General features: G+C 39.9%; 1 protein-coding gene across 5 annotated transcripts in view; it reads right to left on the bottom strand.

Annotated features, from left to right (window-relative positions):
* The window catches only part of ppp6r3 (protein phosphatase 6, regulatory subunit 3), a 150468-nt gene that overhangs the window by 60625 nt on the left and 75699 nt on the right, over nucleotides 1-14144 (bottom strand). For all 5 annotated transcript variants that reach the window (XM_070899622.1, XM_070899624.1, XM_070899626.1 and 2 more), the window contains exons 9-14: nucleotides 9676-9828; nucleotides 8705-8863; nucleotides 6810-6874; nucleotides 3179-3294; nucleotides 1506-1591; nucleotides 489-575 (exon numbers count right to left, since the gene is read on the bottom strand). In XM_070899622.1, coding sequence (XP_070755723.1) covers nucleotides 489-575; nucleotides 1506-1591; nucleotides 3179-3294; nucleotides 6810-6874; nucleotides 8705-8863; nucleotides 9676-9828 — 666 coding nt within the window. The remainder of the gene's footprint in view (nucleotides 1-488; nucleotides 576-1505; nucleotides 1592-3178; nucleotides 3295-6809; nucleotides 6875-8704; nucleotides 8864-9675; nucleotides 9829-14144) is intronic.

Genomic DNA, 14144 nt, shown 5'->3' with positions numbered 1-14144 from the left:
AATCTTTCATTTCAATCTCCAAGGATTAAGGTCCTTTCAATAGTTGGGATTTTGTTTTTATTCCCTCTCCTCAAATTGGGAGCCTTTACTTGAAAAGTTACTCCAGCTGATGAACCATATGCCCCAAAGTCTTTAATGAAGATGAAGTACATAACTTGGCCCTTGGTACATAATAAGTAATCATGGATATGATAAAAGTGAAACCAAAACAGATTAAGTTTAACATTCTTTAAAAAATTAAGACCAGAGAAAATGTTGGAAACTTTAATGAAAATTCATGAGCAAGTAATGTACTTAGTTTGCATTTTCAGTAAAACATCTCTTATAATGCATCAGAACTTTAATATTTAATATATATGGGGGAGGATAAACAGCTATGGTTAATTTTAGAAGCTTTTTCATTTATATTTATACTCATGCAAACCTTGTACTTGTATTTTACAAGCAAAAAAGAATGGTGTGAACCACTCAGTAAAGAAAATACTTACTTGCTGTAACCCTGAGTCCGGAGCAAAACCCGGTTCTTTAAAATCAACTTCATCATCACTTGATGAATGTATATTGTGTGTGCTAACCTGGAATATAATTAACAGGATAAAGTGATTCCACGACAAACCCAATTGATTCCACTACAAACACAATTTTCTTTCTATTAACATCCTCATGCAATTACCACACAATACAATACTTAATTGTTTAACAATATTTTACAATTCCAAAGTCCTTTCAAGTTCAATACTTGAACTACATACAGTAGAACATGGATTACATTTGTCACCTCTTTCCCCATAAACCTTCTCCATTTCTCAGAAAAAGTGTTATTTTTGTAAAAGTAACCCAGGTTTGAACAATTTTCTCTCAACCCAAGTGTTTCTCCACATTTCAAAACTCATCTCACTTTATGGAAGAAAGTTAGATTTGCCTTTTATCCAAAAACAGAATACAGAAGAGCCCATTTCTAAGAACTCTAGACTGGTCAACTGACTTCAGAATAATTTGAAGACACTAACTTCATACTTTCAGAACAGTGCAGATGATCTAAAAAAACAGTCTCCAATTCAAATTATAGGAATATTCTACATAACCTCTTTTGAAATAAGGGGAACATTTATTTAGCTAATGTTGATCCATTCATGACAGTCAACTTTGTGACCATAATTTCAATGTACATTTAGCCATATCTAATGCAATGTTCCTGACCGTAATTTTAGTTCAAATAGCACTGTTAAACGTTAGAAATACTGAAGCCATCATCTTCAACCCTGCTACAAATTCTGCACCCTCGCCACCAACTTCACCCTTCTCCCTGATCAGTGTCACACGCTAAAGCCAACTGTTTGCAGCCCTATTGACCGAGCTGAGCTTCCAACTTCATATCTTTCTCACAAAGATTATCTGCTTCCACCTTCATAAAATTGCATAGTCATGTTTATGCCCAAATTGCTTTAAGTTTCTACTTTTTCCTAAACACCTTTCAATATCTGCATGTGTTTTCTGAAACCTACCAGGTCTACAGTATTCTTCTTATTGGTTTCTGCCAATGAGCCTGTAGTGAATGTCTCCCATCTTTCCCTGTAGTCCTCACTAAGATCTGAAAATGCAAATATTATTGAAGGCATTGTTTTTAAAAAAAATCACCATTATCTGGCTTATTCATGAAGCACAAGATTGTAGAATTGAAACAATTGGTCAAGGTCATGATCAGTTCAACCAAAAAACTTCTGCCATTGGTTTATTTACTCAAAAAAGTTTTTTTTTAAAAAAACGTTCCCATCAAAAGGAAACAGCATAACTAAAATGTTAACATATGTAATTTCCAAATATTGCCCCATGTTAAAACAGTTTGGTTGAAATGTGGCAAAAAGCAGAAACGGAATTGTAAGTGGCACAGGTTTGCTTGTTTACCAAGGGTTGTAGACAAAATTTTGTCTGCATGAGTTCTTTCTAGAAATTATCTTACAAATAGGGTCAGAAAAATAAATGTCCCAGGACTGGGTGCTACTTTTTAAATTCCGTCATAAATGCTCCGACCTTTATGGGCATCTGAGGCTTATGGACAAGATGTTTAACAGCTCAACCCGAAAGACATACAGACACATACCAAGCAACAAGAAAAGCTTTGTCTGATTAACCCAGAAATGTTCCATTCCAAGAAACTAAGATGAAAGCAGCATTTTTTTAAATGTTAGGTTAACCCCTTGCAGATGGTTTCCTGCTCTTTTACCGTATTTTGTTGTTTCGCTTTTATGTCTGTATTCACTTTTGATTCTGCAAATAATTTTTAATTGTAAACAAACTTAATCAGTAGTTTAGCCAATACAGTAACCTAGCATGACAGTATATTCTTTTTCCAAATTGACAGGAGATTATAATAGCATCCTTCTGTTCTCCAGCAACCTCAATCGGGATTTTGTTTTTTAAGAGCTGGGCTATACAAAGTCAATGCAGAAGAGACTAGAAGCCACAGCTTTCAGTTCGTAATTGATATATTCTGCTTAAAGAATCTGTTGTCAAGTTGTTTACAGAGGAAAAGGAGAAAGGGCAGAGCCCAAATCTTCACAATCTCTATACATCCTGGAATTAAATACAGTTTGATTTTTCTCTCCACCCTTCCCAAAATGAAGAGTCATGGAATTTAAATTGCCATGCAAGAGTTCAATTCATTGCAGTACAGGTGCGTGTCCAAAATCCGGAGTTCCAGAATCCGGAATATGTTCCGGAATCTGGGCCGATCCGTGGCAGGGTCATCCGGAAACCGGAAAATGTTCTGAAATCTGGACTCCCCCCTGCCTCGGCCCGACCCCCGGTGGCCTGGCCTCCGTCGGCCTCGGCACTACCTCCCCCGGCCGACTGATCGACACCCCCGATCTCCGGCAGCCCGACCGACCACCCCTGGCCTCGGCCCAACCAACACCGACCCCCCACCAACCCTGATCTCCGGTGGCCCGACCAGCCCCCACCTCCCCACCTTCCTCGGCCCAGGTAAAGACGTTCCAAAATCTGGAAATACCCAGAATCTGGAACGGCCTCGGTCCCAAGGTTTCTGAATTTCGGACGTCACACTTGTATGCTAAAATATCCAACTAAAAATGCGTTTTAAGCGCAATAGTATAAAGATGAGGAGCAGCTGTACTGAAACACATGTTCACAAAAGAAACAAATGGGTAAAATATTGTACCTTTAAGCAGCTGATTCATTAGTACACTGTTTGGCCCCTTCTCAGCATTGTGTACAACAGCATTGGCTATCCGTGTTAAGTGGCCCATGTACCCTCTCCGTCTTCCACCTTCTGATCTGAAAAACAATGACCTGAATTTATCCACTGGACAAGGTACTTGCATTTATTCCAAGCTAAATTAGCCAAAGCAAAAAGCGGTGGCGAAAGGGAGGGGGAAGAGAAGGTTTCAAAAGAATGTTTTTAGCAATATGTAAAGTTGCCAATTTTATACACACACACACACACACACACAGGCTGAGAATAATAAGCACTACAGATTTTATTAATGCCCTCCCCTCAAAAAGATCAGAGTTTGATTAAAAATATACACCATTACTGTGGCTGAAGCACGGTCTCCTTTTTGATGCTAGGATCCATACCATGAGATTTTTCAATATAATTTGTACAAAGACAAAAGGTAAAATAGACTACAATAATGATATAGTAACTCTGACTGAAGAGGGCTGGCATTTCAGATTACTGAATGACAACTTTATGCATGATAATAGGGACCTATAATCTTTTGTTGTAGCAACACAAGATATGAAAACAGTAATCTAAAATAAAGGAGTTAAGAGTTTAAATATTATTCATCAGTTAACTATTCAACAGTGAACCTGCTTGACACTGGACCTAGATAAGCTGTCAACAAGCTAGAAAATATTCAGAGAAAATGAATTTTCACAAGATTAAAAGATAGATATAAGTGAAGAACACTATTTTAGCTCACCAATCCAGACAAAAACTTAACACCCTCTAACCGTCAATCATATCTGTGGTTTTACAAATGATTCCAAGGTTTTTGTCTCGAATACCATACTCAGAAGTCCATTCCCTTATTTTGTGTGAAGGACTTCCTAACATCAGTCTTGAATCTACCCTATGCCAGTTTGTACCCATGTCCTTAGGACTTCTATTTCAGTTTAAGTCAAGTGTGTTGCGAATTTACCTTCCTTTCGAGGTTGAAGAACCCCAACTTTTCCAGTCTTTCCTGACAACTCAGTTCAGTAATCAGTCTAGTGTCTCTACAAAGGACCAATTTAAGGAATAATCGCTTATGTCTCAGTAACCAAAACTGTATGCAATCATATTGCAGAGTCTTGTTGCAAAGTCTGCCTTACTCAGCCACATAAATTTCATGTAGCAATGACCTTATTAGAGTGGAATTTATTTTCAACAACATTTAGGCCACTTCAATTCATATATTTGATGACACAACTATTCATTTAGATTTTTTTTACAACACCTAAACTTAGCTGCAGCAGAAATTGGGACACAGCCAAAAAGTAATTGGGTATCTATTTTGGTGTATCTAAGGAAGTTAATATTTTTTCAGCACTTATCAGATTTGTACTGACCAAAGTACAACCACTTTTCTAAAGATCTGCAAGTCACACTGTACAGCTTTGCCTGAAACCTGGCAATAAGGAACTAAGAAGCAGTCAAGAAAGCTTGAACATTTTAAAATGCAGATTATATTTAATAAACCATGTAAACAAGTCAGTCAAGTTATGAAAAATAAGCAGAACAGTGCACTAAAAACATGAACAACCTAAAAGTTCAGAGTTATTACAGCTATTGGTACATCCTCTCCAGTTTACATTTTTGACTAGCGTTTTTTGCAGTTCTGAAGCTGTGACCCTGTTCTGTATTCACGCCTGTAATTATGATTGCTTGAATCCAGGACAACTTGTAAAACATCAGCAGGAAACTGTAGCAAAATAGTTGAAAGCCAAGTAATAAGCAAAATCAGCAATTCAACCTAGAGAGTTTACATCTGAAACAGCAAATAGCACAAATCCACAATGTGCAAACTAGTATTTCCACCTCCAGTACAACTCACAATTTTATAAATGCAGTGATACATTCACAAAATACACTAACCCAACTGCTGCAGGTAGCAAATGAAAAGCATTTACAGAAGTAACATGTTTTATGAATCTATAGGAGCAAAGGTACTAACAGACACACAATCCAGGGACAATGGCATGCCAGCTCCTAGAGTGAAAATACACTAAAATTTGCCAAAATATAGTTAGAGCTTGATTTGCTATACAATTTGTTGTTGCAAAAACAGCCGCCACAGCACTCAACACCCTGTAGCTAGTCAAAATCAGACAATTTTGTAGTTGCATTCCTAGCTTGGAAGTTCAAACCATTTTAAGAGCTTCATATTATTGTTTGGCTGCATCTCAAATTGACATCATGAGCTTTCCCTCCCCCACCACCTTAATACCAGCTAGAACTTTAGACAAAGTTTATCGTTCAGTCATTTTAACTGAGACTATTAAAAATGATATTATTTTGTTACGAAGAGAAACAAATAGTTTTTAAATTCTCATCCTTGTTTTCAAATCCTTCCATGGCCTCGCGCGCCCTATCTCTAATCTCCTCCAGCCCCATGACCCTCCAAGATATCCGTGCTCCTCTAATTCTGGCCTCTTCATTTTAACCTCTACACCATTGGTGGCAATGCCTTCAGCTGCCATAGTCCTAAGCTCTGGAATTCACTCCCCAAACACCTCTTTCCTCCTTTAAGACCTACCTTGGTCTGCCCCAATATCCCTTTACGTGGCTCAGTGTCAAATTTTGTTTTCCAACTCTTCTGTGAAGCACCTTGGGACGTTTTACTACGTTGAAGGTGTTATACAAATACAAGTTGTTGTTATCAATGTTTGCATGGCTGCCTATCAGTGTGTAAAACAATAGACAACTTATTCTGCATGCTCTTGAATTGCCAAGAATTGGAATGGGCAGGATAATACAGATCATGCCAAGCTATCTGTGTATGTTGGCAGATTTTAAAAGCCAAAGTTTAAATACAGTTTGTACTTCTCCAGTCCGGGACTCTCATCCTGATACATCCGTGGCTCGGCATTAGTTGGGCCTGAGGGAATGGAGGGTTTATTTTTTTTTAAAGTTATCATCGGCTGTAATGGCTGCTATCAGTGTGTTCGCCGATCAGCTGAGAGTGGCTGTCAGTCAGTGAGTGCGGGTGCTGAGGGAGCCGCTCACAGGCAGCCAGCATGCACACACAGGAGCCCCGAGCTGTCCACCGGTACCGGTAAGCGAGACCTCCCGTGGTTCAGGAAATTCTCTTGACCTGTACAACTGAACATTAATTTGGACACATTTTTTGTACTCCCAGGTGAGGAATGTCAATGCTGGGGAATGCAGCATTCTGGCATCCAGCACTAGCACTGCCAGACAAAATAGCTCAGACAAGATGTAGCGTAAACCTCCTTCTACTATATCCTAACAACATGCCTCTGCACCAACACAGATGTTTTTCTCATCAAATCACTCCAATGGCCTCTCAAGAAGAGTGCTAATTGTGCCATTGACTGAACTCAACTAGGGCCTCACTTCACATAGAATCCTTACAGCAAAAGAAATGTCAACTTCATCAATCAGGGTTGGATTCAAACCCAGGTCCAAAAGAGCGCAAATCACAACTCCCAACACACCCGCCCCCCAAAAAAAGCATTTCTTCTCTTAGATTATACTGTTAAAACCATTACTGTTGATTTCAGCTCAATATGCACTCAAGACATTTTCTAAATGACTTCAAACAAAGCAATACATCACTTACTGTTCTTTTTCATTATTTTCCCACGCATCGAGTATTCTCTGAATTAATTGGCACTTCTGAAACAGCTAGATAATGAAAAACTGAGTTAATATATATTCAGTGATCAAAACTAAAAATATTTTTTTTTCATGGATTTACTGACCCCATCCACCACCTTAAACATTCACTGCCTCCACCACCGGTGCACCATGGCTGCAGTGTGTACCATCTACAAGATGCACTGCAGCAACTCGCCCTGGCTTCAACAGCACCTCCCAAACCCGCGACCTCTACCACCTAGAAGGACAAGGGCAGCAGGTGCATGGGAACACCACCACCTGCAAGTACCCCTCCAAGACACAGCATTTTGACTTGGAAATATATAGACATTCTTTCAATGTTGCTGGGTCAAAATCTTGGAACTCCCTCCCCAACTGCACTGTGGGAGTACCTTCACCACACAGAATGCAGCAGTTCAAGAAGGTGGCTCACCACCTCTTTCTCAAGGACAATTTGGGATGGGAAGTAAATGCTGGCCTTGCCAGAGACACCCACATCCCAGGAATGAACTTTTAAAAAAGTTTCAGACTCCACTGTTTTGAGGCACCAGACAATCTGAATAGGTGAAAGGCCTATTTAAAAAAGCTTAACTAAATGAAAAATAAAAAACAAACTATTTTTCAACTGCAACAATTTTATAATATAAATGCCAGTTTTTAATAAAAAGTTCACAAAAAAACTTTAGATCCCATTTTTCAGCTTTCCTGCTAAAATAGTAGATTCTGCCGTCAACTTAGACACTCCAAGCTTCCTATTTTAAAAGGCAATTTCTGGTTTATAATTCAGAATCCCTTGGAACACATTGCCCATAAATGGACAAAAAAATCTAAAAAGTCACAAAGGACAAAATCCCCTCCCACAAAAAAACTCGATTTATTCAAAAGGCAGAGCATTTCAGACAATTCTACAAACTGGTAGCAAAGAAAATCATCCTTTTAAATACACTAGAAAATCCCTCACATCATTGCTCATAGGATGAGCAGCAAAGATCCAGGAGCAACAGGGAACAATCAGGGCAACTGGGCAGACTGAGGACAATCAGTGTGTAAGAGTGCAGGGAACAACTGGTGCACAAGGGAAGTGGTCTATCACAGAACAGAAGGTCCAAGTATCAAATAGTAGATAAGTAAAGGGTAGGAGCAGCAGTGTCCTGGTTACACAGAATATATGTTGGTGATGGAGTCAGCAACATACTAGCAGATATATGCAAATGAATTATGACTTGACTCTCTTGGTAGGTTTGTTGGGCTTTAAACTGGAAAAATCGAATGACAGCTGAAAGGGAGCTAAAATTTTCTTGGAAACAATGAACCAATCGTGTACTAAGAAACAACCAATAATATATTAACCTAGGAGCCTCACTGGCCGACACAGACACGATTGATCGAATAGCAACCTTCTGTGCCATAAATTTCTATGATTTCCAATTGGTTCGAGAACCAAACACTGACCAAATTAAAGAGGGACTGCATTTTATTCCTGGATTGGTATCCAATTGCTTGTTTCAGAGTGGAATAGTAAATCAGTCAGAAAGCTTCTGGATTAAACTCAGGTTTTTTTTTCCACAGCAGAAACAATGAGCCAATCAGAAAGCATAAACACAAACCTACAATGAACCATCAGAAAGCTCATTCAAGATACCTCAAACACTACACATTTAAAAAAAAACACCCCACACACAATTTCTTTTTAAGTACAACCGTAACAAGAGGTTTTTAACGTGAATCAAGATTGACTGGGGAGAAACATATACCAGCATAACTGACAGCACACCTGACCAACATTCACTTTCACCAATCAAATGATCCAATGTTGTGTTATTGGGCATTGCAATAAGTTAAGATAAAGGCTCTTACATGTTTTATTAATATATTTTCTCTGGCAGTATCAGGATTATCCTCTATGTTGTTTTCTGTGCTGGTATCATGGGGTGGCGGGCTTCCCAAGATTGTTGCAATGCAAATTTCTACTTGTACATGAAGGAAATTATTCCAAACGTATCTGAAGTACATATCCTTTAAAAAAATAAAAGCATAAATTAAATTTCTGGTTTCAGTGCACAGCAAAAATTAATTTTAATAAACTATTAGCTTTAAGTTCTTAAAATAATTGAACATTGATAGAGAGTTGCACTGATAATTGTTTACACAATCAAATCATAGAATCACACAGCACAGAAGGAGGCCACTTGAGCCATCATGACTCTGCCAGCTTTGAAAGAGCTATCCAATTAGTCTCACTTGCCTGCTCTTTCCCCATAGCCCTGCAAATTTTTCATTTTCAAGTAGATACCCAATTCCATTTGAAGTTTTATATAATCTGTTTCCACCATCCTTTCAGGCAATGCACTCCAGATTATAAATGGCTGTGTAAAAAAAATTCTCATCTCTCCCTCTCCCCCACCTCCAGTTTTTTTTTTAAAACAATTATTTTCAATCTTCTTTGATTAATGACCCTCCTGTCAGTGGAAACAGTTTCTCCCCATCTATATCAAAACCCCGTAGATTTTTGAACACATCTATTAAATCTCCCCTTAACTTACTCTGTTCTAAGAGAATAATCCCAGTTTTTCTAGTCTCGCCACTAGAAGTCCCTCATCCCTGGTACAATTCTAATAAATCTCTTTCTGTACCTTTTTCAAGGCCTTGACATCCTTGCTCTCCTCTGCACCCCATCCAAATGTGGTTTTCTAACTCCTGTCAGACTTAAGGTTACCTCCATAGATTACTACAAAAAATTGTTTATAATATAATCTATTCCTTGTTCAAATTATTAAACTAGTTTCCATAAATGGAACATAAAACAAAAGCACTGGTTAGATCCTCACCAATAACACATCCATAGTGTTAAGTTCTACAAACTCTGCATTAATGCTGTGTGTGTTTGTTTGCAGAAGGCTGGCTACAAGTCTGACCACATTCAGACGCGTATTCCCCACTGGTGTGTCTAATACTCCCCAGGTAGTTTTCATTGCACTTTTCTACAAATAAAGGAACACAGGGTTAAGACCAGATCATACGGATTATCAAATAAAATCAAAGTGGTCACATTTTTATGCAAAGTTCTTTAATGAAATGCAACCAAACACCTTAAAAAGTAGCTCGCTATCTTTACATGTGTTTGTCTGTATCTAAGATTTTTCACCTTTCTCTAACTCTTCCTGATATCGCCATTCCATTGGCTGTAATAGATATTAATTTATTACTTCTAAAATTGGGTATCTAATTTTATGTTAAACACTTTATAGTGATATAATTCTGGTTGATGGTAACATTTTAATATAAAACCCAAGAGATTTTATTTCTTTCTTTCCTTCCATCCAATTTTAAGATTGTGTAAATTAAGTTTATTCAAAATATTATCTTCGGCAGTCCCCCTGGAGTCGAGGATGACTTGCTTCCACACTAATGAGTTTTCTAAGGTGCCAGACATCCCAGGTCCCGAACTTCATTCTCGAGGGTGGAAGATGCCTGTGCGTGAATTCCTTTAACATGGGGTGGCCGTTGCACACCAGCTATCACAAGAACTTGACAGAGCAAGGTCTTGGTCCAATGGCAAGGGGACCCAAGACGATTGGAGACAAGGCTCTGCTGCATGGGCCTAGCGTGCGTACACACATTCCTACTGACCCCCTTCCTCCCTGACGAGTCCTAACCCTTTAAGAACAGACTAACCATCCCAAATTTAAAGCTTATTTTCATGTTTGAACTGTTCACATACTTTAAAAAAAAAAGTTGTGTGCTCTGCAAGACAGTATCTGAAGGGAACTCACCAGCAGTGTTACTGACCTTTAATTCTTACAATTAAGCACAAGTTTAGGCATTTTTAATAACCATACTTCCCTGGCACTAGTAGGATCTTTGCTATAATAAATCTGCATGCTAGTTCAACATTATAGTAGCCTTGACTCCTTTCCCAAGTTAAGAGTGGCAGGTGGAAGCCAAATTACCACAAAAACAACAGTTTTGAGTTCTTACATAACAGGGAACAAAAGCTTTTGAATTAGTTTGGTCACATTAATGAAATAGCCAATTTTAAGGGTAGATCATTTTGAAATGTAGGTCAGCGAGCACAGTGGTGACGGGTGAGCTGGACTTGGTGTAAATTAGGACACGGGCAGCCGAATTTTGGATCACCTCAAGTTTACATAGGGTAGAATGTGGGAGGTCAGCGGTGCATTGGAATAGTTAAGTCAAGAGGTAACAAAGGCATGGGATGAGGGTTTCAGCAGCAAATAAGCTGAGGCAAAGGAGGAGGCAATGCTACGGAGGTGGAAAAAGGCAGTCTTAAGTTATGCTGCAGATGTGGTCAATTGCTCATTTCAGGGTCAACTATGACACCAAGGTTGCGAACAGTCTGGTTCAGCCTCAGACAGAAGTTGGGGAGAGAGATGGAGACAGTAGCTAGGAAACAGAGTTTGTAGCGGGGAGCAAAAATAATGGCTTTGTTCTTCCCAATATTTAATTGGCGAAAATTTCTGCCCATCCAAAACTGGATGTCGGACAAGCAGTTTGACAATTGAGAGACTGTACAGGGGCAGAGAGAAGTGGTAGTGAGGTTAAGCTGGGTGTCATCGACGTACATGTGGAAACGGACGCTGTGTTTTCGGATGATGTCGCCAAGGAGCAGCATGTAAATGAGAATAAGGAGGGGGCCAAGGATAGATCCTTGGGGGACACCAGAGGCAACGATGCGGGAGCGGGAAGAGAAGTCGTTTCCCACCTTGGCAGCTGCGGAATTTAAATTCAGTTCATCAATAAATTTTTTTAAAAATCAGGAATAAAAGTCTAGTACAGGTACAACCTCCGAAATCCAGATACCTCGGGACCGAGGCCATTCCGTTTTTTCCGGAGCAGAAATCAGACATCCTGAATCCGGAAACCCCTGGGCCGAGTTCCAGTGCTTTCGGATTTCGGAGACAGGATAGCGACTGTGGGTGATTCGGGATCGGATGATGGCGGGGACAGCAGCTGCACGGGTGATTCGGGCCCCGAGGTAGACAGGGACAGATGCTGTGGGCGATTCGGGCCGTGATGCGGCGGGGACAGCGGCTGCAGGGGGCAGGGGAGGGGATTGAGACCCAGATATCGGCGGGGGATAAGGGAGGGGTGGGGGTAGGAGATTCGGATCCGAATACCGACGGGGACTTGTGGGGGGGGCGGATCGTGGTCCAGATGCCAACAGGGTCAGCAGCTGTGGGGAAGATTCAGACCACTTCATCGATGGGGACAAGGAGGAGCCCAACAGCAATCCAGCGGTCGGCGCTTTGGATTTATGGGTGCCTGGGGATTCAGAGTGCCTTTTGTGTCTTTTGCAGTGCGAGTTGTTTGGGAGTGCCGGTGAGTGTCTTGTTTTTTGAGAGTATTGTTTGTACAGGTTTCACTGTGTAGTGCTGTGCTGTTTGGAATTTTTGTGCCGTTTATATCACTGTTGTCAGGAGAATGTCCGGTTTTCGGAACGGATTCTGGGCATCAACTCATGCGAACTGCATGGTGTCCGGTTTTTGGAACACCGGATGCTCTACCTGGATCAGTAATGGTGACCATGAAACTATCGGATTGTCGTAAAAACCCATCTGCTTCACTAATGTCCTTCAGGGAAGGAAATCTGCTGTCCTTACCCTGACTCCCAACCCACAGAAATGTGGTTGACTCTTAATTGCCCTCTGAAATGAAGGCTCACCACCTCTTCCTCTAGGGCAATAAATGCTGGCCTTGCCAGGTGACACCCACATCCCCTGAATGAATACATTTTAAAAGTGATTCTCTGGCATGATTAGATAGATAAGAATGGAACCAGGTGAGTGCAGTCTCACCCAGCTGGGTGGAGAGGCATTAGAGAAGGATGGAGTCGTCAACATGTCAAAGGCTGCAGACAAGCCAAGGACGAGCTAGGGATACTGGAACCAGTGTCCTGGTGAAATTAATAACTAGGGCAGCAGACAGGGCTTTAAACTAATGAAGGGGTGTGGGAGGATTCAGGAAAGAGTAAATTTAAAAGCAGCAAAAGAAATGTCAAGGCTCTAGAGTAGAGCAGTTTTGGGTAAAAATAAGTAGAGTGGGTCAGGAAAGGACAGAGTGTAACAAAGGTAATAGGGCAACGATTAAGGTGACATCAGGGAAAAAAATTTTAAAGTCAAAGCTAAAGGCATTATATCTCAATGCACGAAGCATTCGCAACAAAATAGGTGAATTTATAGCGCAGATAGAAATAAATAGGTTTGATCGAATAGCCATTACTGAGATGTGGTTGCAAAGTGACCAAGGTTGGGAATTAAATATTCCAGGATATTTAACTTTTAGAAGAGGTAGGCAAATTGGAAAAGGAGGGGGGGTAGTAGCCCCGATAATAAAGGATGGGATAAAACAGTAGAGAGAAAGGATCTTAGCTCCAAAAATCAATTAGAATCAGTTTGGGTGGAGCCAAGAAACAGCAAGGGGCAGAAAACATTGAAGCGAGGTGTTTATAGGCCCCCAAACAGTAGTTGTAATGTAGGGCAGAATATAAATCAGGAAATTAGAGGTGCATGTAACAAGAGTAATATGGTAATCACTGGGGACTTTAATCTACATACAGACTGGGCAAACCAAATTTGCAGTAATAATGTGGAGGATGAATTCATGGAATGTATACAAGATACTTTTAGATCAGGATGTTGAGGAACTAGGGAGCAGGCTATTTTAGATCTAGTCTTGGGGGGTGGCGGGAGGAAAGAGCGAGCGCGAAAGAGGGACCATATGATAGAATTTTATATTAAGTTTGAAAGTGATTTAGTTAAATCTGAAACAAAGTCATAAATCTAAACAAAGTAAACTACGTAGGTATGAGGAGCAAGTTGGCTATGGTAGATTGGGAAACTACATTAAAAGTTATGATGGTAGATGAGAAATGGCTAGCATTTAAAGAATTATTACATAATTTACAACAAATATACATTCCTTTACAGCACAAAAACTCCACAGGAAAAGTGGTCCAACTGTGGCTAACAAGAGAAGTTAAAGGTAGTATTAGATCAAAGGAAGAGGCTTATAATGTTGCCAAAAAAGCAGTAAGCCTGAGTATTGGGAGGATTTTAGAATTCAGCAAAGGAGGACCAAGAAATTGAGAGAGAAAATAGAATGAAAGTAAACTAGTGAGACATAAAATCAGACTGTAAAAGCTTCTATAGGTATGTAAAAAGGAAAAGATTAGCGAAAATAAATGTGGGCCCCTTACAGGCTGAGACAGGAGAAATTATGAGGAATAAGGAAATAGAAGAGAAATTAAACAAATACTGTGTCTGTCTTCACGGAAGAC

The sequence above is a fragment of the Pristiophorus japonicus genome, chromosome 14 (assembly GCF_044704955.1).
Source record: "Pristiophorus japonicus isolate sPriJap1 chromosome 14, sPriJap1.hap1, whole genome shotgun sequence".
Lineage (NCBI taxonomy): Eukaryota > Metazoa > Chordata > Chondrichthyes > Pristiophoridae > Pristiophorus > Pristiophorus japonicus.
Note: the sequence above shows the minus strand (reverse complement) of the source record. Positions and strands in the feature narration are given on the sequence as shown.